Source organism: Lacerta agilis, chromosome 1, assembly GCF_009819535.1.
Source record: "Lacerta agilis isolate rLacAgi1 chromosome 1, rLacAgi1.pri, whole genome shotgun sequence".
In the NCBI taxonomy this organism is placed as follows: Eukaryota; Metazoa; Chordata; class Lepidosauria; order Squamata; family Lacertidae; genus Lacerta; species Lacerta agilis.
In genome coordinates this window covers 49,546,255-49,573,940 of record NC_046312.1, presented here as the reverse complement: position 1 = coordinate 49,573,940, position 27,686 = coordinate 49,546,255, and the positions used below count along the sequence as shown (strand labels likewise).

At 42.4% G+C, this 27,686-nt stretch overlaps 1 protein-coding gene across 2 annotated transcripts; it reads left to right on the top strand.

Annotated features, from left to right (window-relative positions):
• The first annotated feature begins 1,966 nt into the window (after positions 1–1,966).
• On the top strand, positions 1,967–27,686 carry CRY2 (cryptochrome circadian regulator 2). 2 transcript variants are annotated; one of them, XM_033149274.1, is made up of 12 exons: positions 1,967–2,270; positions 8,073–8,181; positions 12,378–12,520; positions 18,271–18,455; positions 19,301–19,389; positions 20,229–20,369; positions 21,279–21,590; positions 22,223–22,374; positions 23,214–23,416; positions 24,786–24,857; positions 25,340–25,479; positions 26,613–27,686. In XM_033149274.1, the coding sequence occupies exons 1-12, from the start codon at positions 2,050–2,052 to the stop codon at positions 26,877–26,879; spliced, it is 2,034 nt and encodes a 677-aa protein (XP_033005165.1). In that variant the 5' UTR covers positions 1,967–2,049; the 3' UTR covers positions 26,880–27,686. The 2 variants fall into 2 exon arrangements, with proteins under 2 accessions (XP_033005165.1, XP_033005156.1); XM_033149265.1 differs by having other exon boundaries at positions 24,786–24,869.

Genomic DNA, 27,686 nt, shown 5'->3' with positions numbered 1-27,686 from the left:
CAGCAGTCCAACCCTACTTTAGGAAGGGAATCCCTTTAGTTCCCATAGCTCAGAAACTGCCTTGAATAGAACTCCTTTGCACTGACTCCTTGTTTTGCTGGAAGGAGAAGGTGCTACTCCCTGTTTTAAATGAGCGCATATTACCATAGGAACAGATTACAGGTTACCAAACCAAAGGCTTAGGTAACCTATAACTCTGCTGGCAAATCACTGAAAGCCACTGGGTCCAACCTCCAATCCTGAGGCAGGACTTCTTGCATGGACTAGCACACATAGCTAACTCAGACATGTGCCAAATCATCCAAGCCAAGTGTTCACTAAACGAGTTTTCCTAACTGTCCTTTTCAGACTGTCACTGCTTTTACTGTTTTTAACATTAGCTAGATGGACAGACATTAATAGGCAATAATGTTCTCTCCATGCTGTGAAAAACTTCACCAGCTGATTCTGCACACAGACGAAGCCAGGCAATTTGTTGTTTTTGCTTTTTTTCTCTGGGTCAGTCAGCAACCCAACATAAAGCAAACGGCTCCAGTTGCCTTAAATGAGCACTTTAAGCTACTGGAGAAGACAAAAACCAGACTCTGATGAAAGACACTACAAAGTTTAAAGGCTTAAAATTGCAACTTAACAGTGTCAGCCTACACATGTATATTCAGAACTAAGATGTGTTGATTTAAACGAGACTTATTCCCAGTGAAGTAGATATATCTGTAGGTTGGCAATCACAACAAACACATATCAGACCAAAAAGAGGGTATTTTTTTATATTTTTGTATTCACCATTAATATTTAGTTTGAAGTAAATCTCACTAGGATCAACACCCAAGAAAGTGTACACAACAGGAAGACAGCCTTGCTGTTAATGTGAAAAACACCCTTAATATTCCAGTCTAATTATAAGCATGTTTATTTGGAAGTAAGAAAAAAAATCATATTTGTTTCATTAACTTTTAAAGAATTATGCATAGATCTCAGATATAACTATTTTCTTATGCCTTTCCTAGATACTGTCCTCCCCCCCCCCCAGCTCTGCACCCTTCCCTGTCCACATAAGGTACTGCACTGACCACAGGAGTGCTACAGGATGTTGTGATGACCTTATAACCAGCGTTTAAAGATTGCATAAATGCACGGACAGACCTGCTGCAGGCAAGGAGCCAATGCTAATATCTGGGAGCATAACCTCCATGTGTCAACAGTTGTGCCTTTGACGACCAGATGCTGGAGACAAACAGCAGCAGACAGCTTTGCTTGTGTGCCTTTCCCCCGTTTTATATTGTACATATGCAGACAGCGTTAGGCGCGCCTAAACCCGCTGGAATAAATCAGTTTAAGCACACCTCGACCGTCCAAGATTGGGATGTCGGATTAGGGCTGAAACCCAGGCTTGATTCCTCGATATAATGTTGGGGTATAAACTACTGGTTTGTTGCCTTGCGAAGTGAACAGAAAGGAACTGAAGGGAGCAATGAACCAGCGAGGCACTTTGTGTGGGTTGCCTCATTTGCGTAAAACACACCGGTTTGTTGTTGAATCATAGAACTTTAGAGTTGGAAGGGAGCCCAGGGGCCATCTAGTCCGACCCCCTGTAATGCCTAACAGAGGATTCGAACCCACGACCCTGAGATTAAGCGCCTCATGCTCTACCGACTGAGCGAGCTATCTCGTAGGGTGGATATTAATTCTGTGTCCGGGGCGCGTTTTCACACACAAAACCGGCGCTTCAACTCGAAAGGCACGTAGGGTTCGGGATCTTGGATCTCGTAGCAGCTGCCCCACCTGCCCTTTGGTAACGTTCTTTGCACTCCCGGCAGCTACACGCCGCAGAAACGTGCCGCGCCGCACCCCTGGAACGTGTAGGGTGGGCCTGGCCGTGTTATGTAGCACGGGCGGCCAATGGGCTTCGCGGGGCGGAGCTTCTGCGCGCGAGCTCCGGGCGGGAGGTGGTACGCTGAGTGTGGCAGCTGGGAACCGGGCGGGGCACAGCGGGCCTGACAGACACGGGCGGCGGTTGTGCTTCTTCTGGCGGCTGCGTTGCTTGACGGAATGGCGACTGCTTTCCCAATGGGCTCGGGCTCTCGGACCTCCGGCGGCCGCGACCCCCGCACCACCGGCGGCTGCTCCGTGCACTGGTTCCGCCGCGGCTTGCGGCTCCACGACAACCCCGCGCTGCAGGCGGCCATCCGGGAGGGCGGCTCTGTGCGCTGCATCTATATCTTGGACCCCTGGTTCGCGGCCTCCTCGTCTGTGGGCATCAACCGCTGGCGGTGAGCGAGCGAGCGGAGGGGGGAGGCACTGCGAGTTGGCGCGCGGGGGTTCGCGGGCCGGGGGAGTTGGGGGTGGAGATGATGGCGAGCTGGGGCGCGAGGATGGGGGGGGGGAGAGAGAGAGAGAGAGAGAAGAGATGGGGAAGGTCCCGTCTCCTCGACGGTTCAGGCTGCCTCTCCCGTCATACTCACCCCCGTGCCCCGACGCGGAGGGTGTTGGCAGACGTGCCCGGGGGGGTGTAAAGTTTTGAGAAACAGGAAAGCGGGCTCAAAAGAAAAGAAAAGAAAAGGTGAAGCTCTGCGCGCCAGTGGCCTAACACTTAGCTGGGCTACAGCCCCCCCCCCTGTTAAATCGGTCGCCGTGCTGACGTGGAGCCCGTGCTGAGTAATCGATAACTTAAGCGGCGGGAGAACTGCGCGGCAGAGCGCATAGAATCGATAGGGGGCGCCGTGGTGTGTGTGTGGGGGGGTGGGGTTAGCCCAGTGAGGACGAGGCTTGAGGTGTTCCGAGTCTTGCGCCTTGGGACTTCCATACGCAGCAGGTTCGGCTCCGGCGTGCTCGTGGTAGGAGCCGCGTAGGATGCTCCTCGCAGGGATGCCAGGGCGAAGCATTGCGCCTGGTTAAATAACAGGCACACGGAGTGTGTTGCTGTATGCGGGCGCGTGAAAGGTCAGAAATATCGGAGGAAGGGAAAAGAAGGAGCAGAAAATGATGGGAAACCAGCTTATGAAACAAAAGCAGTGTCAGTCCTGCATCTGTTTTCATGCGTCTGTTACGTGTATGTATTTGGGGGGGGGGCGCGGGTGGCTCAGTGGTTAGATTGGGCTTGCCAACAGGAAGGTCGCGGTTCCAATTCCCGCAAAGGAGCAAATTCCCTTTGCTCGGTCCCAGCTCCTGCCAACCTATCAGTTCGAAAGCAGGCGAGTGCGAGTAGATGTTGCGCCAGAAGCTGGCCACATGACCCGGAAAGCTGTCTGTGGACAAATATCGGCTCCCTCATTCAAAGCAAGATGAGTGCCGCAACCCCATAGTTGCCTTTGACTGAACTTAACCGTCCTTTACATTTTACCTATGGGGGGTGGTGTTGTAAAGATGACATCACAAGTACAGTGTCCAATATGATTGTCTGGTGTTAACACTTGCATCACGTTCTTTTCTGGATTTCAACGAGTAAATTGGAGCATCCAAGGATTCTGTTCTTTTGCCATAGAGTATTCTGTTGCTTTTCGAAGATAATATGCTTTGTGTCTGTTAAGGAATGCCATGTATGGCCTCACTGCCCAAAGATTGCAGTCTGGTTAATGGAGCATGCTTGAAAATAAGCTCACAAAAGTTACTTGCAGGTTTAAAAAAATTACTAGCTTTGTGGGATTGGCAGCAGGCAGAGATGGAGCTGCATTTCTCTTTTGGGGCTGGGGAAGAGGGCTTTGCTTATCCAGCAGCCTGCTTTGTTTTTGTCCAGAACATGGATGAAGGACAAAGCGCTCTTGTCCTCCTCTGCCAGCCCACTCACCTGCATGGAATTCAAAGCACTCATCTGCATGGAATTTCTAGTTGCCTGTAGCTACTAGGCTAGTGCCTAAATATAAGGCTGTTATTGAAAGAGTACTATTTCACTGATGCTGCCTAAAAAGAAGCCCGCCCCATCCCGCCCCCCGCAATTATGGAAACCAACTAAGGGAGGCACCTTACTTGCCCCTTCGATTGCCACTATACCCTAAGGACAAGGATGTCTCTCCTCCCCATAACTGAATCATATCTGGCATCCTTTCTGACTGCCTAAATACATCAAAAGACATTTGGAGCAATATTTAAGCAACCATGGAGGCTATTAATCTTTTTATAACATATGACAGCAACAAAACAAGTTGAAACTAGCGGTGGGATTCACCTAATGATCCCCTTTACAGAAACTCTGTCTTGTGCAAAAACTTCTCCTTGAGCTCCAGGGCACCCCCCTTCTCCCCACCCCCACCCCAGCATCCTCCAGAATTGGATCAGAGGGTAAGGAGAATACCCAGAACAGCACATGGGGGGGAGGGGGGTTGTTCCATTGGCAAGCTGGGTGGGAAGTTTGTAATAGTACAATAATGAATCCCAACCTTGATACTTTTATTTTGCTTATGCTTTTAAGGGAAAGCAAATATTATCTAAAAATGCCTTTTCACGGTACTAGCTGCTGTGTTGCTTGGCTTTGTATAAATTTCTTTTAATCTTTAAAACAGGGAGTTTGTTAGGGTCGCAATACACAAAATACTGCTCTGGAATAAATGGAACATAAACTAATTCTCTGCATACTTGCCATAAGTTCAGTAGGCCATACCCATGTAAAATAATTTAGGCTGTTTGTAATTTGAGAGTAGTTTTGTGAGTAATTCCTTTGTTACATTTGTGTCCCCATCTGTACTTCTAACAGAATAATACACTTTGAAAACCACCACTTAGCTGTGAATATGTTCACCCTCTGAAAAAATATGGAAAAAATGAGACGTGCTGGAGCAGCTGTAAAAGGGAGTAAATCTGTTGTTGGTAACTAGCATAGCTGCTGGAATGATGCTGTCATTTGAGGATAGGCTGCACCTTCTCTAATAGGACATTCTTGTTATACTAGTTTGGAAATACCTGCAGTGTATACTTAGCTTGGTTTCAACATACAGAATCCTAGGTGAAGAAGCTGGGAAAGCCCTGTTAAGGCATGCTTAGTTTGGCTCAGGATTATTCTATGTTTAAGCCAGAGAAATGCCCTGTGAGACTTGAGATGTAATTTGGCTACTTTAAGAGAGCTCACTTGGGGCAGAAGAATATCACTTGCAACAGATACATAGCTAACATTTTGGACATACAGTACTCTTTTTCATGTACATCATTAATATAGAAAGAGGCTTAACTGTCATCCAGAGTTTTTTAACATAGTTTTTGAAGGTAAAAATTACACCCTGGCACAGTTTTTCCTCCAGATTTATTTTTTAACTAACAAGATTTATATACTGTGCTGGGAAAATACCCATAAAATCAAACTTAAAAACAAGTATACATAATTACATATAGCTAAAATCAAGTCACAACAAATGTATACAATAAAAATACATGTTTTCATTTGATTGCGTGAGCAGAACTTTAGCAGCCATTAAGAAAGATGCAATGAATGGGCATTCCTAATATTAAAAGTTCCAGAGAGCAGGTTCTTCGGACTAAGGGATAGATTCTTCAAAAGGCAGAATGAGTATTATGTGGTACTTATAAAAGCGCTAGTTCCGTAGATTAAAATGGTCAAGTGTCTGGGCAAGGTGATCCCTCAAGTAAACTGATCCCAAGTTTTTGACGACTTTATAACCTAACACCCTGTAACAAATGGGAAGCTAGTGCAGGTCTCACTCCTGTTAGCAATTTGGTGCAGTGTTCTATGCTAACTGCAGGTTTTGGACCAACCAGAAGGGAAGCCAGTGCCTGGACTATTGTAGTCAAACTGTCTTTGTCCAGGAAGGACCTTGGTTTATGTATGAGTTGAAGCTGATAATAATAATAATAATAATAATAATAATAATAATAATAATAATAATAATTGTACCCCGACCATCTGGCCGGGTCCCCCTAGCCACTCTATGCGGCTTCCAACAAATATTAAAATACATTAAAATATCACAGATTAAAAACTTCCCTAGTTACTGGAGCCATCTCCAATGGCAAAGCTGGATTCAGAAGCCATCCCAAAATGCATCCCACCTGCTCCTTCAGGTGAATGTAAACTGACCAATTTATTGGACGCAGGAACCATTCACTCACTGTGTTTTTGTCTTGTCAGGATTCAAGCTCAGTTAATTTCCTAAATTCCTTTCACCACTGTATCCAGGCACTGTGTTATCCAGAGCCTTCATGGCCTCTTCTCATTCACATATTACAATGAAATAGAGTGAAATCAGCATACTAATGCCCCAAATCTCCTGGTGTCTGCTCCCAACATTGGGGATAAAATAATGCCCTGCAGCACCACCCATAACATAACTGCCAGAGGGTCAGAAAGCACTCTCCCAATGCTACTCTCTGAATTGTGCCACATAGGAAAGACTGGAGCTACTGCAACACAGTTCCTCCAATTCCTATCCCATTAAGCCAGGCCAAGGGGATACTATGGTGAAAACCATAGAAAGATCAAGAAACAGGAGCAATGTTGTAATCCCCTTGTCCCACTGTCAATACTGGCCATCCTTCAATGCAACCAAGGGCAGCTTTGTCCCATCGCTAGGTGCCCAGATTGGAACGGGTGTAGATTTCATCCAAGAATGCCTGCAGTTGACTTGCCATAACCATCTCTACTTTCCAGAATGAGGAATATTTGTAGTTGATCCAAAACATCAGCTTCAAGGAGTGGCCATACCACCACCTTTTTCAAGGTGTATGCAACAACCAGTTACACAGTGAAATGTTACTCACGGTTCAGATGCAGTCATGCTAGCTTGGGACAGGGAACAAGAAGACATATGGCCTGGTGTAGCCCTGCAAGCAGCTTGTCAACACCATTATTAATATTTTTTATTTATTGAATGTGTATACTGCCTTTCTTCCAAAGATCACAGGGCGATCTTTGGGTTTATCAATGCTTCAAGCAGCAATCACATGTGGATCTGACTGACCTTGCTTCTGCAAGTGTGTGAGGCAGAAAATCAATTAAGCATAATACCCAGTTAAAACACCTTCCCAAGATCTTGCTTTTGACATAATGTTATATATTCTAGCATTTACAAGACTAGTTAGCACCTGGGCGTCTGCCTTCTACTTTATTTAAATGTTTTACAATTTTATTTTAAGCTAAGAGGTGCATCTTTCACCCTTTTAATTGCATGCGTTTATCTAGGGTTCAAGTCTGCTGAATCTATGTATTTTAGCCCTTTGTGCATGTACACACCATTGTTCTCTTCTATGATCTCAGAAAGAAAATTCTGATAGTTTTACGGAGAAAAGCCTAAATTAATAGTTTGACTTTTCCACTTGAATGCAACAAGGAAGATATGTAATGTAATTCTGAAATTCAATGCTTTTGTATAGAGTTAGAACATGCATTCTAGCAAGGAGTCTTGCATTTCTACATTTTGTAATGTAAAATGTCAAAAATTAAACTGTTTATATTCTCTGATTTCTTTTTAAGTGGAAAAAATCACCTCTACAGTGATAGATGTATGCAAAAGTGGCAGTTCAGATATGTGTGTGTGTTGGGTATGCAAGGATTGATAGCAAATTGTCACATGGATCATTTCTTAGATGTAGCAATGGGAAAGAAGAATTTAAGACAAATCAACTAAGAAAATTAAATGCATGGAAACGAAAAGTATGATTTGTGCAGAATATAGTGTTATGTGAGAGGATTTACTCTAGTGCAATTAAATGTCTCTTTTCTCTTCACACACCTCCAAACATGCCTTCCACAATCTTTATATATCCTTCAGAGGGTGTCCAAAGGTAGCTTTGCCTAGCTTGATTCTAACCTAGTATCCTGGCTTAAAGGCAAAAATGCAGAGTTAATCAGGGATGATGGAAGAGCTCATGCAATTGAATTATTCTCTAGCATAAACATAAACTTCTGATGCCACAACCTGATATTTCTGATTGGTATTTTTGGTTATTGCATACAACATTTAATATATTTTAGTGTTATTTTCTGCCATATGGTTTTTTTCTTCTTAAGGAGAAGAAAATATAAAATATAAGTGTTGGCAAGGAGCTGAATTCTTTGCTTTTGAGTTTGAGGACCCTTAACTACTTGACGCAACAGCTGCTGATGCCATCTTATTTCTTCTTCTCCATAGGTTTTTACTCCAGTCCCTGGAAGATTTGGATAACAGTTTACGAAAACTCAACTCTCGCTTGTTTGTAGTAAGAGGGCAGCCTACTGATGTTTTCCCAAGACTCTTTAAGGTAAGAAAATGTCTCTGTGTGAAAAGCTTTTAAAGCAGGCTTCCTCAAACTCGGCCCTCCAGATGTTTTTGGCCTACAACTCCCATGATCCCTAGCTAGCAGGACCAGTGGTCAGGAATGATGGGAATTGCAGTCTTAAAACATCTGGAGGGCCGTTTGAGGAAGACTGTTTTAAAGGAAACTGAATTTTCCTGTAAATTAGGTTTGTATTCAATGTAGCACTAAGGTGAGTGTTATGTTGACACATGGATTTTTCCTTGTGTGACAGAATGTTCTCCTGCACACGCCCTAAATCTGTTCTGGGGGTACCACCAACTCTCCAGAGCAAATATGGGGGGGGATCTGCTTGCACTACTGTTAATCCAGGAGCTACCGCAAAAAGTTGAATACCACTCTAAAATTCCATGCCTCATTCAGGTGCTGCTGACTAACATTGATATTGACATTGATTGTAGCCAGGCAAAAACATTTAAGGAGGGTTGAAATCAGGGCTGATGGGGTGTGTGGCCTGGGGAGAGCCTTGGGGGCCAGATAGAAGGGCCTGGAGGGCCACTTTGGCCCCTGGGCCTGATGTATAAATGTTTGGAAGTGATGGGAGAGCATGCAGCTGCTGTGCCTTCCATTCCTCTACTGATCACATATAGGCTGCCTATTTTAGCAAGTAGGGTTCTAGTTTGCCACATAAGAAACTAGACAATTAGGGTGAGGGAGCGGGACACAACATCTGCATCTTTTGCTTTCTCAGTGCTTTTAAAATTGTCAGTTGGGAATCTGCATCCAAATTGCAACTAATTCTACCCTGATTGTAGCTGCTTAATCTGGTTCATGGATATCGTAACACCTTATCCCTAAAGGCTTATTCAAGGAACTGAAGTAACTTTTTTGAGGGCTTATGCCATTTCTGTGGTTGTAAATTTTATGTGGAGCAGAAAGTATCCATCTTTTGTCTACTGGTCATGCTGAAATTCAGTGTAGTATACAATTTTGTTCTTAAGTTGTATATGTACAGGTATATAGCGGCATAGCATGATGAATGAGTAAGATCATGCATAATTTTGCATGCAGAATAGAGGAACCTTGCTTTTTTCAGGTTGAGGAGGAATTACATGATAACTTTTATCTCAAATGGTTGTGTAAAGCAAATACGTGTTGGACTCAATTCCAAATAGTTTGTGCACCTGTTTGCCAAAGTTTCCAACTTATGCTTTTATCTTGATTGTACCTAGATCTTGATTTGTGTGAAGCAGAGTTTCCTGCATCATACACACTTCCCTTTGTCATATTTTTAGGATGCTTGCTGTGGCAACCAATTACATCTTAACACATTTTGTCAGAGAAAATAGGCCATGTTTTTGAAGAGCAAGATGCTGCAAAAAGCTGTAGCTAAGGTTGTAAAGGTGCTTGAATTTATCTTGTCCTTTCCAGTGCATTGACCATTCAGCTTATGATTTATTCATGATCTATCTACAGTCATACCTTGAGTTGCGTATGCTCCATGTTGCATACGTTTGATTTACAGACCTCTGTGACCCGGAAGTCCTCCCAGGAGCGCGTGCAATGCGCGGGTGCGCAAAAACGCACAAACTTCCAGGTTTTTTCTTTTTTTTCCAGGGTGTTCGTGTTAGGTACGCCCGTGTTACGTAGCGCGATCCAGAACAGATCGCGTGCGTAACACAGGGTACCACTGTAGTAACATTCAACTTTCATGTTTTAAAAAACTGGTCTTATGAATAGACTGAAGGGGCTGCACCACACTCTGGGTAGAAATTCTTGTACTTCTGACTGTTGTGGGATGTTTGCTGGGTTTTTCTCCTAATAATTTTTCTAGGTGGTCTATATATTTGCAGGGCCCATGGGTCATATCCAGTGCTGCAGCTCCTTTTGCACAACAGCTTCCTCTTCCTTTTCCTTCCCCCTCCAGCTCACACTTGCCCTCAAAAGGAGGGAAGAAAGGGAACAGAAGTCTTGTTGCACCAGCTGAACTACACATGCAGAGCATTAGATACAACACAAGCTTTTCAAGAACTTAATCTGTCCAGTTGGGGACCTACAATATCAGAGTGGGGGCTCTTGTAGCCTCTTGATCCTTCTTTTATCTCTAACTTGTAGTGTGGCCACTGTAATTATATGTAGAACTTTACATATCTTGTAGGCAATTTTTTTAAAGGATTGTGACTTTAATTTGGCTGACTAGAATGGGGGTTGCCAACCCAGCACATGCAAACACTTTCATTGGTGCCCCTGGCAGGTTCCTCAGGCTCTGAGTTTTCATTTTAAGAAGTCAGTCAGTCTCTGGCTCTCCTAGAAAGTAAGGTATGGGGCATGTGAAATGAAAGTGAGTGTGATGTGACTATCTTGCATATTTTTCCTGGTACTGAAGGGTACTCCCTGTTGTTGTTGTTAGACAGCAACACCATCAGTGTGTATCTGTGTGTGTATATATCAGCATTGTGTGTGATTTCCACAGTCAATACATAGCAGACTTCCTATGGTAAGCATAAGGTTGTCAAAGGTGGTTATCTCTCAAATTTTGTGTTATGCCACACTTTCCATGGAAGCCATTTTGTGACTGGCACCCCAGCACTCTTCCAAAATTTGGTATATGAAATTTTTAAAGCATGAGATCCTCAATTTCTTGTTAGATTCTGTGAAGCTGTCATTATATCCTCTGACTAGTTTTTCTTGGCCTGAAACCTGTTCTCCTTTTCACTGGTGGAATCTTCTGCATGCGAAACATAGACTTTCCCTTTCTATGGTTGATGCAAGGTCCTATATTGTGTTACTAGATCGGTCATAGATTGGTCATAGATGGCGTTCAATATGCAAGTATAATTGTACCTTGGTTGTCACACGGAATCTGTTCTGGAAGTCCATTCGACTTCCAAAAACATTCGACAACCAAGGCGTGGCTTCCGATTGGCTGCAGGAGCTTCCTGCACTCAAGCGGAAGCCGCGTCGGACGTTCAGCTTCCAAAGAACACTCACTTCCGGGTTTGCGGCGTTCAGGAGCCAAAACGTTCGGGATCCAAGGTACTACTGTAAACTCGGGTTTTTACAATTTGATACATAATACATATTGTTAACATGAACATGCAACTGGGAGCTGCAGCAATGTTGCAGTGTTTCATTATCCCATAAATCAGGGGTCCCCGAACTAAGGCCCGGGGGCCGGATGCAGCCCAATCGCCTTCTAAATGCGGCCTGCGGACGGTCCGGGAAACAGCGTGTTTTTACATGAGTAGAATGTGTCCTTTTATTTAAAATGCATCTCTGGGTTATTTGTGGGTCCTGCCTGGTGTTTCTACATGAGTAGAATGTGTGCTTTTATTTAAAATGCATCTCTGGGTTATTTGTGGGGCATAGGAATTCATTCATTATTTTTTTCAAAATATAGTCTGGCCCCCCACAAGGTTTGAGGGACAGTGGACTGGCCCATGGCTCAAAAAGTTTGCTGACCCCTGCCATAAAGGAAGTGTTCTGGTTCAGGTGTCTACCGTATTTTTCGGCGTATAAGATGACTGGGCGTATAAGACAACCCCCAACTTTTCCAGTTAAAATATAGAGTTTGAGATATACTCGACCGCAGATTCTCCACCCGGCGTTTAAGACGACCCCTGACTTTTGAGAAGATTTTCCTGGATTAAAAAGTAGTCTTATACGTCAGAATATACAGTAGTTATCGTAGAACAGGTGGGTTATAGTGCTGTTTGGGATACCCAGAGGCAGACTGGAATTATTTAAATAATGATTTGAACTGGCAAGAAAAAAGGTCAATTTAATCAAGTTTCTCATTACTATGATTGTAATTAAACAATGTTGTGTGTCCTGATGTTTGCACATACAGAGAGGTGCGAGAGCACACACACACACACACCAAAAAGGCAGCAGCAAACTAAAGAGTTCCTATTTTTCATATTCAGTGAGGATAGCAAGGGAAGTGACCTGAAAGTAGACACTAAGAAACTACCGGTACTCTTAAAAAGCAAAGTTTTTTTAATGCATTGTGAGAACAGCTGTTGTTAGTGGATTATTTTTTGTTTGTATGTGTTAATGTGTATTGTTTAAAATGGGATCTCTTCCCTAAATCTGTCTTTGGATTTCAGCCTACCTTTAAGTGTTAATTCTCAGACTTCTCTGGTGAACTAAGAGTGGGGTTTCATATTTGTAGTGGAGTAATATTGTGTGGTTTCTTGCAGGAATGGGGAGTGACACGTCTTACCTTTGAATATGACTCTGAGCCCTTTGGGAAAGAGAGAGATGCAGCTATAGTGAAGCTGGCTAAAGAAGCTGGAGTAGCAGTTATAATGGAGAACTCACATACCCTTTATGATCTGGACAGGTAAGATATGGATCTGCTTAAGGAGATGCTAAGGTATTATGATATCTGAGAAAAAATAAAACACATCTGGTGATGAGGTGGGAGAGAATATTTAGGATTTCTTAACTAATCAGAGTTTCAATTCATCCTGTTGTGGTACTATTATAGGAATAAAAGATCTCAAGTTTCATACTGAATTCCACCTTTTGGTGTGGGAATTGGGAAAAGAAGCAGCTGATCCAGAGTTTATAAATCATGAGCTAATTATATTGCTACTACTGCAAGATGCTGTGCAATAAGATCATTATTGCTGCAGGTTTGCAATCTACTGAAGACAAAACATTAGGGAACGGATTCAGCTAACAAGTCCCACTAGCAGAAGCGAGGGCTTCTGCTAGCACAACAGGGCTTTTCTCCCCTTGGCTCCCCACAATTGGTGGTGGTGGGGTTTCCAGAAGAACCCATAGAACAGTACATGGAGGGGATTGTTCCACCTGGCAAGCTGAAATGCTTTCAGTGATGAATTGATTGCTATAGCACAACTTCGAATTCTTCCCTAGGGAAGGAGGTGAAAGTATACTTTGGAATGGTGAGACTGGGAGAAGATGCATGGGATATGTGTGCATTCTGTCACAGGGACAATGGGGCAAAGAGACTGAAACTGGTTGTATGAGACTGTTCAGTCCTTCATTTACTATTGCTCTGTGTTTGTTCTTAAATGAAACATGATTCATTCTCTCACACACCTGTATTCTCTTGTGGCAAGGCAGCAGCACTTAGCATATATGTTGTGGTCACAGTTGTACAGGCTTGTATATATATGTTAAGCTGCATTGTATTGTTTAAGTGTGCAAATATGTTAAGTTAGTAATTGCAAATTTAAATTAAACAGGAGTATCTTTGGTGTGGCACATCCTGTCTTATTATGATGGGAACTTAGATCTTGACATGCCCTTTACCCAGTCAGGTTCTGTTTTGTCCATTTCTTTCATAGTCTGTCCAGCTTTGTAATTCTTGAGAGGGGAAGCTATTCATTCTGCAGATGAAATTTCATCCAGTGCTTGCCCATTAATCATTATGCACAGTCTACATGTGGAATCCAATCCCGTGTTCTTCCAATTGTTCCATCTGTGCAAACATTGCAGCTTACCAAATGGGACAACCCCCCCTTTCTCTCATGTGCTATTGTGGAGGTTGTTCTAGCTCCACAATTGGGGATAGGGAGAGGAGTGGGGAAAGCCCTGTTGCATGAGCGGAAGTCCATGTACAAGACCTCTGATAGGGCTGGTTTTATTTAAAGGTTTTGTCCACGTTGCAGAAAATGTTTTTTCCTGGCCCTGCCTGTACACTGCTACCATTCCTGAGCATTTTTATTTTTAAAATTCTTTAGAAGTTTTATATTCTTCTCCTTTGTGTTGTGCATGTACTTATCTACTTACTGTATTTTAAAGTGCAAAACAGCAGCAAAGCTGTACCATATTGGTGTCTTGACATTAGGTGTCTTTTAGAGGCTATGTTCTTTTAGAGGCCCATTTCTAGCCATTTTAAAAGGAATAATCTCAGGAAGCTACATTTGCTCTCTCCTCCTTCAAGAGGCACTGCCCCCACCCCCAGCTTAGAAGCATGCTAGGCATACTGCTGCTTGGGATCTATATAGTCAGAGCACTCCCCTCCCCCCAGTCTTGTGGCTGATGGACTTTAAACTGCTTCCTAGTTTACTGCTGTTAGGAAGAGCCTCTTTCCTTTAGAATCTTGACATTTTATTCTTGGTAGACTGAAGGGTCTGAAGTAATAGGGCTGACGGAGATGCCCTGAGCAAATTCTACAACCTGGTGTATTACTTAGAATTGTAACGCCATGTCATTACTAAACATCCAGATACAATCAGGGAACTTCCTGTAATTAATGAGGATGAGTGATCTTATTTCATCTGTTGCTGAGAAGCTGCTTAAAAATAGCGTAAAAAATAATAATTTCCCCCACTATTTAAATAAAGAGTTTCTGTTGAACATTATAAGGGCAGAAAGCTAATGGTGGAGAAAGAAAAACATGAACTATGAACTACAAAGTTTGACCGTTTTGGAAAGGGGGAAATCGTATGTTGTTGTATGGCTCTCACTTTGTCTTTTAATGCTAAAAAGGTCAAATTTTCCTATTTTTTCCTCTAAAGAGCATATTTAATTTTAGAGCTCTATTTCAATTAAAAACTTATTTGCTGTTCTTGACTCATTCATCCTCACACAACTTGTGAGAATAAGACATTCACATCTCTATAGTTAAGCTGGGGGAACTTGAGCTGGAGAGATATGCCCAAGTTCTGCTATTGAGCATGGCTGAGCCAGGGAGGTTGACCTTCTGTGTTCCTCCTGACAGCTGGATTATGCTGACTCCGTATTTGATCCTGTTGCACTGACCCAGTCATTTTTTGGAACCCTCACACTTACTCTTCACTCTTGGTTTTCTAGTGTACACAGTTTCTTTTGCACAGTTCCTTTTGCTTCAGTATGTAAGAGGAGATTTGTTTGTTGCTTGGATTCAATAGGTAGAGATACCGTGAGGCAAGGAGCTGCCTTCAGTTTTGCGGCTGCTGTGCATTGTTGGGAAGCTAGGTCACAGAGCCATGCATGTGAGTGTAGCTCTGTAAAAGCCTGGGTGGCGTGGAGCTCCTCCCCTTTACACGTGCAGATGACAGGGGAAAGGCAGGCACATGGCTTATGCTGAAACGTTAGGCTGAAAGCCCAACCCTTTTGCGTAAGTTGTTGACTGGGAGGACGTGGCTGCTGCTCTTGTAACTACTAGTACACAAGCTGAGCAGGAAGCTGCTTTGGCTTTATATAAGCTAGCAACTTGGCTCTCTCACTGCCTCTTTAACTCTTCACATGCTGGCTTTTGAGAGTCTCTAGTTATTTCTGTTCTGGAGGCTTTGTTTCACCAGAGAAAAGATCTGTTGCTTCGGGATCTTCTTAGCTAGGTGTTAACTTCTTTAATACAGAGGGTTCCCTTTTAGAATTGTATAAAGCAACTAAATGAGTGCAGATAGCTTCTGTGTTCAAGCATAGCCTGAATCACTGTGGTGGGTGCCTGGATCTGAGATTGACTTAACAGCATGCTCTGTGTGTTGTATAACTTTCAGGAAACCATTCTGCTTTGCTGGAAAACTTAAAGCATCTTCATCTGCATTTCACACCCTACAGAGGCATTTTGGGTTCATCTTTAAGTTACATTGGTGGCATGACTGACACTGAGAGCAGAAACAATGTGGACTCCTAAACCACATAGGAAATCATTATTTTAGTGATGGAGATCTCTGCACACTGTTTGGGCATTCTTAACCACATCAGTAAACTCCTTTTTAAGGCAGTTTTGCAGCTGTGATTGAAACTACCTAAGCATGAAACTTTCACAAAAAATAAGTTCTTAACAACAACCAAACCACACGTTTGTGTTTCTCAGACTCAGTTGGAACTAGAAAAGTGTCATCAGTATGCTGATGACACTTGACTCCGTCTCTCTTAAACAGCTGAACCAGGAATGGCTGTGCAAGCCCTGGATTCGTGTCTGGACATGCAGGTGGGCTGAATGGGGCCAGTAAGCTGAAGCTGAATCCTAACAAGACATACATACCATATGCAAGTGAATTCAGTGTCTGGGAGATAGGTCAATTACCTGGCAGGGTTGTGCTCACTTTGAAGAAGCAGGTTCATAGTCTGGGGATATTCCTGAATCCATCATCATCACTTGAGATCCAGGTGTCCTCAGCGACCAACTTTGCCTGGTTAAACAAATGCAGCTGTTCTAGGGGCAGGATAACTTGACTAAAGTCAGTCTTGTGTTGGTAACCTCAAGCCTTGATTACTGTCTGGGTCTGCATTCTGGCTTGGTCCAGAAGTTGCAGTTGGTGCAGAGAATGACACCTAGCCTGTTAACTGGAGCTACCTATTGGCAATACAATAGCACCTGTGCACTGGGATCTGCACTGCCTGCCAATATGCTACTGGAACAGATTCAGTGTTTTAGTTTTCTTTTCTTTTTATAAATCCTTTAACAACTTTTGACCAAGATACCAGAGTTGTCTCCTTACCCCCTGAATACTGGTGCAGTCATCAGGGGACTGCTGCTTATAGGGTTGCACATTCCCAAGGTCTGTTTTCTGGTGACATGAAGCAGGGTTTTTAGCGTAGCAGCCCCACGCTTGGGTACTGAGCAGGTGCTGACCCTTTTGGGATTTTGGCACCTCTTGAAGGCATTTTTTTTTATTCCACCAGACTTGCCCAGAAGAATAATTCTAGTCTGCCAACTGTTAATTTAGGAACAGTATGATTTTATAGATTATTAGTGTATTGATTTTGGTCTTGTACATTGCTCTTGTACCAGTGGTGGGGCTTCCAGGCCATAGATATCATGAAGATGAGTACTGTGGAATACTTAGAATCATAGAATTGTAGAGTTGCAAAGTACCCTGAGGGTCATCTAGTCTGACTCCCTGCAATGCAGGATTCTCAGCTAAAGCAATCATGATAGATGGCCATCCAACCTCTGCTTAAAATCCTCCAGTGAAGGAGAGCCCACAATCTCTGGAGTTTGTTCCACTGTCGAACGGCCATTACTATCAGAAAGTTTTTCTGAATGTTTAGTCGGAATCTTCTTTCTTGTAACTTGAAGCCATTGGCTTGTGTTCTGTCTTCCAGAGCAGGAGAAAACAAGCTTACTCAATGTGGCTATCCTTTAGATATGGGAAGATGGCTCTCATATCTCCTCTCAGTCTTCTCTTATCCTGGCTAAACATACCCAACTTCCTCAACTGTTCCCAATAAAGCTTGGTTTCCAGACCCTTCATCTTCTTGGTCGCCCACCTCTGCACACATTCCAACTTGTCAGTACCCTTCTTAGATTCTTGTGCCCAGAAGTGGACACAGTACTCCAGGTGTGGCCTGACCAAGGTCAAATAGAGTGATATTATTACTTCCTTTGACCCTGGACTCTAGATGTCTGTTGCTGCAGCCTAGAATAGCATTAGCTTTTTTTTTGCTGCTGCATCACACTGTTGACTCATGTTAAGGTTATGGTCTACTAAGACCCCTAGATCCTTTTCACATGTTCCCCATCTTATATTTGTGCAGCTAGTTCTGCCTGCCTAAGTGTAGAACCTTACATTTGTCCCCATTGAAATTCATTTTGTTAGTTTTGGCCCAGTTCTCCAATCTCTTAAGGTAATCCTGATTCTGTCTTCTGTGGCATTAGCTACTTGATCTTGTTAGGGGCTAAAGTTGGAAATGTGAGAAAATAGGATTGTAGTGTCTGTTTTGTGAATTTTGGCCCTCCCACAAAATATCTGAAGGGGTGACTGATCCTAAATGTATTGAAGGAAATGCTACTTCCCTACACAACTTATGGCAGCAAAACTTTGTTAAAAGTATTTTTATTAAAGATTTTCTTGATTTACAAAGGTATGTGCAATGTCTCGTATTTTTTCCATGTAACATTTTTACAAATCAGTTTTGTTTGGTGAGACATTAGGCAGAAAAGGGGGAAAGAGATGGGTGGGGTGGGGTGATGATGTTTCTATTTTACTTAATATATGTAGGGTTTGGTGTCAGCGTTGTTTGCACAGTTTCTCTGTTGTTCACTTGTGCTACTTTGGTGGTGAGAGATGTTGGGGGTTGGTGTAGGGTGTGATTGTACATTTGTGGTTGGCTGTGGTGGTCTTTGGTTTCCTATGTGAGTGGGGTGGCAGCAAAACTTTTAAAACTACTTCTTTCTCCAATCTGCAGGATAATTGAATTGAATGGGCATAAACCTCCTCTGACATACAAGCGTTTCCAAGCCATCATTAGTCGCATGGACCTGCCCAAGAAGCCAGTTGCCACAGTTACAAATCAACAGATGGAGATATGCAGGACTGAGATCCAAGAAAATCATGACGAAACTTACGGCGTCCCATCCCTGGAGGAGCTGGGTATGTTGCAGAACTGCAGGACAGCTACACCAGCTTTCAATGGGCTTGGAACAGATGTACTGTAGTACTCTTCCTGTCCGGCCTGTTCTGGTTCTGTCTTTAGAAACAAATTTGAGATTTTCAGTGCACCTTGAGGAAATTAGTGGATTAGCTGTGGGTACTATGGGTACTATACCTTGTGTTGGGTCATTATGATTATTTTTTACTGTAAGAAATCACTAATTACGGGCTGGTAATTGAAGCAATTTATATATTGAAAATTGTGTGTCTAGAAAATAGAACATAGTCTTTCTTCTTTCCATGCTTTGTACCTTGGTTCCATACTAGTCCCCTAATATTGTTCCTAACCGAACTATGTCAGTCATTTCATTATGAGCAGGCAGATATAAGATTGTTAATCTTTAACGTGCTAGATCAGACTGAAAATTTTGTCACTAAGCAGGTTGTTTAAATTTAGAAATTAGCAAGTGGAAACGACTCCTCCATTACATCAGCTCTCTGGAAGTCCTCCAAGCTACATGGCTGTTGTTTTGTTGAATTTTCTACATACACTCTCTCTCTTCCCACCCACCTCCGTTTCAGTTTGGGGGTTGGTTTTCAAGGATTGTAATCAATAGTTTTGCAGAAAAATAAGTACTTGTGTTTTCCTAGGTTTTATAGCATATGCTGCAGGGGTGTGTACCTTATGAAAAGCTTTATTCAAAAGTGCCCTCTGCTGGTTGTCAGTGGCAATTTCATGCTGTATAGTGCAGAACACGTTTAGTTAATACTGCAGCACAAGATTGAATTAAAGCCGTATCTGTTGACTGAGTTCTATATTAACACCCTCTTCCATTCTTTTTCAGGCTTCCCCACTGAGGGTCTTGCTCCAGCTGTTTGGCAAGGAGGAGAGACAGAAGCATTAACCCGTCTGGATAAGCACCTGGAAAGAAAGGTAACCTTATAATCTTTATTGCAAAATTATGCATCAAGGAAGGAAGGGTACCTTTTGCTGTGCTATTGCCAGTGTATTAGGTGAATCTAGAAAAACCAATCTCTTTGCTGCTCTGGTGTCTGAGAGGTGTTGCAAGCCAAAGGTTGTCTTAGTTTCTAATGCTTTCACTCTGCTGAAACTAATAATGAAATACCAAATCATTTCATGCTTTCTTGCCTTAATCTAGATCTTACATGTTCTTTTCTTACTCCTGTAAATGCATACACATTTTATATCCCAGTATTGTTTCTGCTGCATTTCACACCTTTGACATTTATTTGAAACTTGAATAACCTCTGGATATTTACTATGTAACATTAAAGTTATGTATCAGATTTCTGTTGTCTGGTGTGCACCAATGAACTGTGATTGAAATAAAGTCAAGGTTGTGTACAGTCCACTTACTTTTTTAAAATTTACTTATACTTCAATTTCTGACACACTGATGTGGTGTCTTGTATATTGACCTATATCCCTTGCTTTCTTTGGTAGTGATTAATTGTACTAGAAGAAAGCCAGCCTTAATGGACACTCTTAGTGGTGAATTTCCTTAACTAGTAACAGTTGAAGTCAGAGTTCAAAAGTTAGGGAAATAAAGTGTGGCACACATGACACTGGCAAGTTATGACATGATGTGCCTCCCTGTTCTCCCCATGAAAAGAAAAAAAACACAATTTGAAGGTCCCTGCAAATGGTAGATTGTTAATAGGGTCAAATAACACTTGTTTATAGAATTTCACAGAAGGTTGTTTTAAGGTCCATTTCTGTTTTCTTTGCTCCCTTTACCTGAATCCTTCAAGGCATGGGTTGCGAATTACGAGAGGCCAAGGATGAACGCCAATTCACTGTTGGCCAGCCCCACAGGGCTCAGCCCCTACCTTCGGTTTGGGTGCTTGTCTTGCCGCTTATTCTACTACCGGCTCTGGGAACTATACAGAAAGGTAAGAATCAGAAAGAATCTTTCTTCAACAAGATATCCTAGTCTGGGAATCAAAATGACTCTTAGCATTTAGTGAGATGTTAATTCTCTTCACGTCTCTAGTAGACCTTATATCTGTTATCATTTCCAGCATCTTGGCGTAGTCATTGAAATGTATTAATTTGCACTTCAACCTCCTAGGTGTCTGAACTTCCCTGGGAATATTGGAATATTATAAGTTTGTTTATACTGCCTTTCATGCATATTCCAAGGGCATCTTACAAAGGAACAGACAAAATTATAAAAACAGCATAGGCCAGGAGATTAAAACTGCATCTAAAAAGGTGTTTGCTTGGTGGCAAAGGGGCAATCAAGTGCATGCCAGCTGAATCCTTCTGTAGAGAGAAAACCACAATCAAAATGATAAGGTGATGGAGCAACTCCCCTGTGAGGAAAGGTTACAGCATTTGGAGGAAGAGGTTGCTGGATTAGATAGCCATTGGCCAGGTCCAACAGGCTCTTCTTATAAGAGCATTCCACAGCTTGGATGCCATCACTGAGAAAACTTCTCTGCTGTTTTATAGCTGGAACTGATTACAAAGGAATAACACATTGCTTGAGTTACATTTTTCTGAACATATTTTCTGTGGATACTTGTTCTCAGTGGGTTCCCTCACATGGTCAGGCTGCATTAATTTTGCCCTTTTAAGGCCTTTCTGTGGATTTTGTGTACAAGCAAAGTTTAAAGCAAATATTCTGACCTAAGGTAATTATTTTTAGTAAAGGTATGCTTGGGAATGGGTGTTTTAAAAGCTTACTGCCTTGATCTCGTAGTAGAAGTTTCCTGAAGATATCACAGAATCTATTGATATTTTAAAAAGCTCTGACACTATCTTATTGGTATATGCCTCTTTCTTCCTGTCATCTCTAGGTGAAGCGGAATAGCACTCCACCATTGTCGTTATATGGCCAGTTACTCTGGAGAGAATTTTTTTATACAGCTGCCACAAACAACCCCCAATTTGACCGTATGGAGGGGAACCCAATTTGTATTCAGATCCCATGGGACAGGAATCCTGAAGCCTTGGCAAAGTGGGCAGAAGGCAAGACAGGCTTCCCCTGGATTGATGCTATCATGACGCAATTGAGACAGGAGGGTTGGATTCATCACCTGGCCCGGCATGCTGTAGCCTGCTTTCTAACCAGAGGAGACCTTTGGATCAGCTGGGAGTCAGGCGTAAGAGTGAGTAAAGAAGAAAAGAGACAGAAATTATATGTTGACAGTAAAAAGCTGTGAAACAACTCTACAGGTAGCACAGCACTACCGTAGCTCATTGAAATGAGCGTCCCATTTTAAGGAACCTCTTGAAATGCAATATATGATAAGCATATTCAATTCTTGGGATCTGTTGGGAAGTCCCTGAAATGCATTATTATTATTATTATTTTATTTTATCCCACCCATCAGACTGGGTTGCCCCAGCCACTACTATATTAACGTGGTAGTAATCCTGTTCCATAAGAGCAAATACTGGAAACTTAAGTGACAATATCCCAGAAATCAAATTCAACTGGACTACCTGACAGTAGCATAGCTTTGTTGTTTGTTGCCATTGTGCATGGAGAACATAGCAGTGGCAACTTCATATAGGAAAAAAATGTGCTTTTCCTGTCTGAGCAGACAGGCTTCCACAAACTCTTATCTTGCTGGCTTGTTTCTCTTATTTGTTTCATTCTCCCATGGTCTGGGTTCACTGAATATTAAAAAATGATCAATGAGGTTGTAGGTGATGGTTGGATTCACATCATCCCTGCCCTGTCACTGAGACTTTACTGAAGGACTTTCCTCACTGAGTTCACCCCTCTTTATTCCAGGTGTTTGATGAGCTGCTGCTAGATGCAGATTTCAGTGTGAATTCAGGCAGCTGGATGTGGCTTTCGTGCAGTGCTTTTTTCCAACAGTTCTTCCACTGCTACTGCCCTGTTGGCTTTGGACGTCGAACAGATCCCAGTGGTGACTTCATCAGGTGAGTAAAGAGTCCCATTATGTCACTGGAGCTTGTCAGTTCAGCCAAGCTGCAGCTGAGGGAGAGATGGAAACAAAATCATTCCACTAGCTCTTCTGAGAGACTGGATACCATTGGTGTTTCCATTGTAGCTGGTCATTAGTAAAGGTAAAGGGACCCCTGACTGTTAAGTCCAGCCACGGACGACTCTGGGGTTGTGGCGCTCATCTCGCTTTACTGGCTGAGGGAGCCGGTGTTTTGTCCGCAGACAGCTTTCCGGGTCATGTGGGCAGCATGACTAAGCCGCTTCTGGCAAAACCAGAGCAGTGCACAGAAACACCGTTTACCTTCCCGCTGGAGCGGCACCTATTTATCTACTTGCACTTTGACGTGCTTTTGAACTGCTAGGTTGGCAGGAGCTGGGACCGAGCAACGGGAGCTCACCCCATTGCAGGGATTCGAACCACCAACCTTCTGATCGGCAAGCCCTAGGCTCTGTGGTTTACACCACAGCGCCATCCGTGTCCCTATCTGGTCATTAGAATCATAGAATTGTAGAGTTGGAAGGGATCCCAAGGGTCATCTGTCCAACCTCCTGCAATGCAGAACTATTATATTTTTGTTTTGAGCTTGATAGTTTTCCTCTTCCCGCCTCATCCCTTTTTTGTGTGCTGTCTTTTAGTGATTATCTTGTTTTTATTGATCTTATGTAAGTTGTTCTCAGAGCCTCTTTGGCTGAAGAGTGAGGACAATGCTGAAAGTAAGATGCAGACCTGCCTCCTTTTGTGATTGGGGCAGTTGATGGCATGTATAAATGGTTTACAGTACTAAGTGAAGGTCTCACTCAATTTATGCTGCAGGCGATATCTTCCCAAGTTGAAAGGTTTTCCCTCGCGCTACATCTATGAGCCATGGAATGCTCCTGAGTCAGTGCAGAAGGCAGCAAAATGTGTCATTGGGGTAGACTATCCCAAACCCATGGTGAACCATGCAGAGGCCAGCCGAATGAACATAGAGCGCATGAAACAGATCTACCAGCAGCTCTCACGCTACAGAGGCCTTTGTAAGTACCAAGTACTACATAATACATTTGGGTTTTACTAAACCATCTAAGCTGATCAAATGTCATCCAGCCTTTACAAGGAAGAAATGGCTTCTACTAGGTGTTGGGGTTTGTGCTCCTAGCAGACCATGAATTGCTCTGTACAGTAGTGTGTAATGTTTGAAAAACAGGAGACAGAACTTCTTCAGAACTGAAACACAAAGTCACTTTGGGACCCATTATATGTAGCACACATTGGAATAGAGAAGCATAAGCAATGAAGAATTAAGATTCTGACTTTATGCTGTGACCACTGGTCATCACAATATAGCTTTAAGAGAAAACATAAAACACAACAATATAAACCAACTTGCATAACAATAAATAACATGCATAAGCTACAGAATAAAAGATCCTTCCAAGAAAACAAAGGATATCATTAGTTGGTCACTTTTACAACTCACAGCTGTAACGGTATCTGTAGATATCTACTGCAGCAAAGAAGGCTACTCCGAATATTATTAAACATACCTGTTTACAGGTAGAACATACTTTGTAAGCGGACCAGCCCCTATGAACCACAAATAAACTATCTGGAGCTGTTACAAAGGAACCGTATAAAATGTAAGGCTAAGTATATGATCAGAATCGTGCAGCAAGTATTATAATATACCAGTGCTGGCATCTTGGTTACTCTCCTCATCAAATATTCTGCCAGCTTGACAGGCTTCCTATTATTACTATTACATTTAAATAAAACTGCCCTCTAGCTGTAAACAGATGATCTTGTAGCTGAAAATTAAACTTGAATGTTATGAATTGGATGCCTTTGGCAACTTAATGTTTAAGTAGCTTCTATTGTGATTAACTGTTAATTTCCAAAATCGGAAATCTTCATCTCATGTTTCATTGGATTAATACGTGGGATGGGAATTAGTGGCAGTGGAGTCTAGTGATTCTGCTCCTGCCTGCAGGACCGTTCCCTGGGAATGGATTAGAGTTGCTGTCTGTTGGCCCCCTGACATTGTGCTGTGCCTTCAGATGTTTATACAGACATGTTAAAAGAAGTTACATTCAGGAATCAACATTGCAGCACATGTAGCTTCCCTGACACTTTATAGTAGTCTTCCTTCTTCCCTCAGTATCTTGGAACCCTGTTGCCTTTGCAATCAGACAAGCATCCATAATCTTAATATTTCTCCACCTGCTGAAAACATTTCTAGAGAATTAATTTGATCCTGTTTTGGTCAGTTGTTTTGTATCTCATGTTGTTTTAATGCTTATATTGTATATCACCTTTTACAGAAATTGGCAGTTTAGGAATACTAGTATAAATAAGTAAATAATGAAAAGTTGCCTGTTCTTTAATGGAACCATTCACTTTTTGCAGGTTTATTGGCCTCTGTCCCTTCAAGCATGGAGGACCTCAGCGCCCCCGTCACAGACCCTTCTGCAAGCCAAGGTAGCTGCACAAGTGAGCAGGCATTATTTGCTTATTTTATGAACCTCTTAATAGGAACTTGGAAAATCATAAATGACTGTAAGATTAGTTCCACAAGGGATGTAGGTGGTGGAGTCTAGTTTGTTTAAGAGTTGATTTCTCTCTTCTAGAATTTTTGTAAAACTGAAGTGAATCAGCAAACATAATCTATTCTGAACCTAAAGCCTGCCTAAACATGGGATGGCTTGAAAGAAAAGCTGGAATGAACAACTGGCAAGAATATTCTGATCCTTACTCTGGTCTGAAGGAGAAAATATCAGTACTTACTTCAGTGCCAAAATAGCATGAAGGGAGTCTTTGCAATATAATAAAGGGTCTATAGCCGTTTCCCCTATCAGCTGGTGCCTGTATTTTCCAGTGTTGCAAATAGTTTGATATTTAGTCAATGATATTTGAGTTTCTTGAGAGAAGTGTCCTAGTAATTCTTCTTTAACATTTTGTAGTGCCAAGGCAGTCACACTGTGGCCAGACATCTCCAAAACGGAAGCTTAATGCTGTAGAAGAACACAATGAAGAGCTGTACAAACGGGCCAAGGTGATGCCTGCGCAAATTCCAAAGAACCTACGACAAGAAATTGTACGTGTGAGTAGCTAGCATATACTTGAAACATGAGCCCTTTAAGTAACCTACATTTTTGCTCCATGACTGCTATTCAGCCATCGCTACACTTGTCAGTTCAGGACAGGCATCAGCACCTGGCACCCACAGCCAGCTGCTGAGGACTCACGACCCCAGCAGGTCCTACCACTGATGCCTGCCATCAGCCTTCCTTTAAGACAGTGTTGTTGTTTTCTGGCCCAGCACTCCAAACAGCACCAGGCAGCTGAATTTAGCCTCCCATTTTAATTCCTCACAGCTACCAGATGTAGTGCTGCTTAAGAGTATTGCTGTAGTACCCACCACTGCAGTTCCTTGGTGATCTGTCTTAGGTCACCTTCCATTTCTCTTCAGTCCTAATTAACCCTTCTCTGCCCAAGACCTCTATGCTGCTGCTTCTGGTCTAGCTCCATATTGTCGTTTCACTAGATAGCTTTATGCTACCTTCTCCTAAAAATGAGCTACTTTTCTCTTGTCTTTTTCTGTCTGTACCTTTTTTTTCCTTTTCTCTCCCTCTCAGGAATGCTTTTGTTCTTCATTTTTTCCTGGGTTCAGAACCTTGAAATCCTTGCAGCTCTCCTGGCCTCTCTTTTATTTGACCTGCTATAAAAACTTGATGTTTCCAATCTTTAAAAATGGCTACAACTGTGCATATTTATCTCTTTCTATTGCAAAGACATGACATTCTTATTGGCATCCATTTTTCACCTGCTCCCTTTTTAACTTTGCTGTTCATTTAGTGGTGGTGTTAGTTTTTCTCTCTCTCCCTTTTGCCCCCATTCCTCATTACACTTCCTTCATTGACTTCTTTCTTCTTATTGGATCCAGTTTATTACCACTATTGATTTTCAATCTCTTCACCATTTGTATCCTTATCTAGCTTGTCTGTCTTCTATTTCCTTTTTCATCTCTAGTCTGCCAATACTCTCAGACTGCAGCTCGCTGCCTTCCAATACCTGTACTTTGTTCTTCTTGCAATAGTTTAAGCTATGTCTTAAAACATTTCTCACAAACCTCTTTCTTTCCCAGCAGTCTTGTCTTGTTTAGATTGTATATCTGCAAATGAGCTTGTTTCTGAGGGAGAAAACTAACCTGTGGGCTCTTTTATTTCTTTACAGCCTGAAAATGAGAAACTGACAAGGCAAAAGTCAGGTTCTGGAATAGGCACTTCAGTAGCAGAGAAGGATTTTTGCCAGAAGGATCAGAACATTGACCAACAACTTTACTCATCAAGTTGGTTAATGTGTAACACAGATTCCACACCAAGCCTCTTAAACTCCTGTGCAGGATGCAGTGAGCAAGCTTCATCAATAACCAAAAGCCCTGAAGAACAAATCTCTGGCTTTCCTGAGATACAGTTGGAGTCTGCTAAGAAAAGACATTGAATAAGACTTGCTCATTCCTAAATATATACCTGTTACTTCAGGTAGGATCCATTTGTTGCTCCATTTTGAGCATCCCTTAGTGTTCACTCATCACTTACTAGCAGGTTACCGAGGTGAACCAAGCAAAATATTTAATGGTGCTTACCATAATTCCAGGAGCTGCATCTATTAAACACTCCAAATACTGTCTCTGCCATTCAAACTAGAGTAACACAATGCACCCAGGTGTGCACATAACAAAAATACATAGACTGTCAAAATGGTGGCATGTATTGATACATAAGAGAACAGTGCAGTAACAGCAATGACCAGTTTGACTTAGGACAGCAATAGTAAGTAAGATGGATGGCCAGAATGGCAATAACTATTCAGTTAGGTGTGAAAATCCACTATGGCTCTTCCAACACATAGTGTTCATGTTTCCATTCATTGATGCCGAAAAGAAGTATCTTGGACTGGAATATAGTTCTGCAAGAGTGCAGAATATAATACTGGCCACAGAACTTTGCTTCCATTAAAAAATCCCGATTTCAGTTTTTACAAAAGCGAGTTTCTAGTCCTTATGGTTGCAAAGGCATGCTTGGAACGTGTGCATATTGTTCCTGCTGACCTCTCAGAAGCTTGATGAACTGCTGAGTGAGATTTCCTGTGGTCAAAAGGTATAGCTTCAGTGCCCTACATTGCCCTACATAGCTTCTTGCCTCTCTCCACAATTAGCAGAAGTGGAGTAAATCAGGCAAAATAAGAGACCAATTGTACTTCATTTGCATAATTTACACAGTTCAGAAAGTGCAAAATTGGATTACT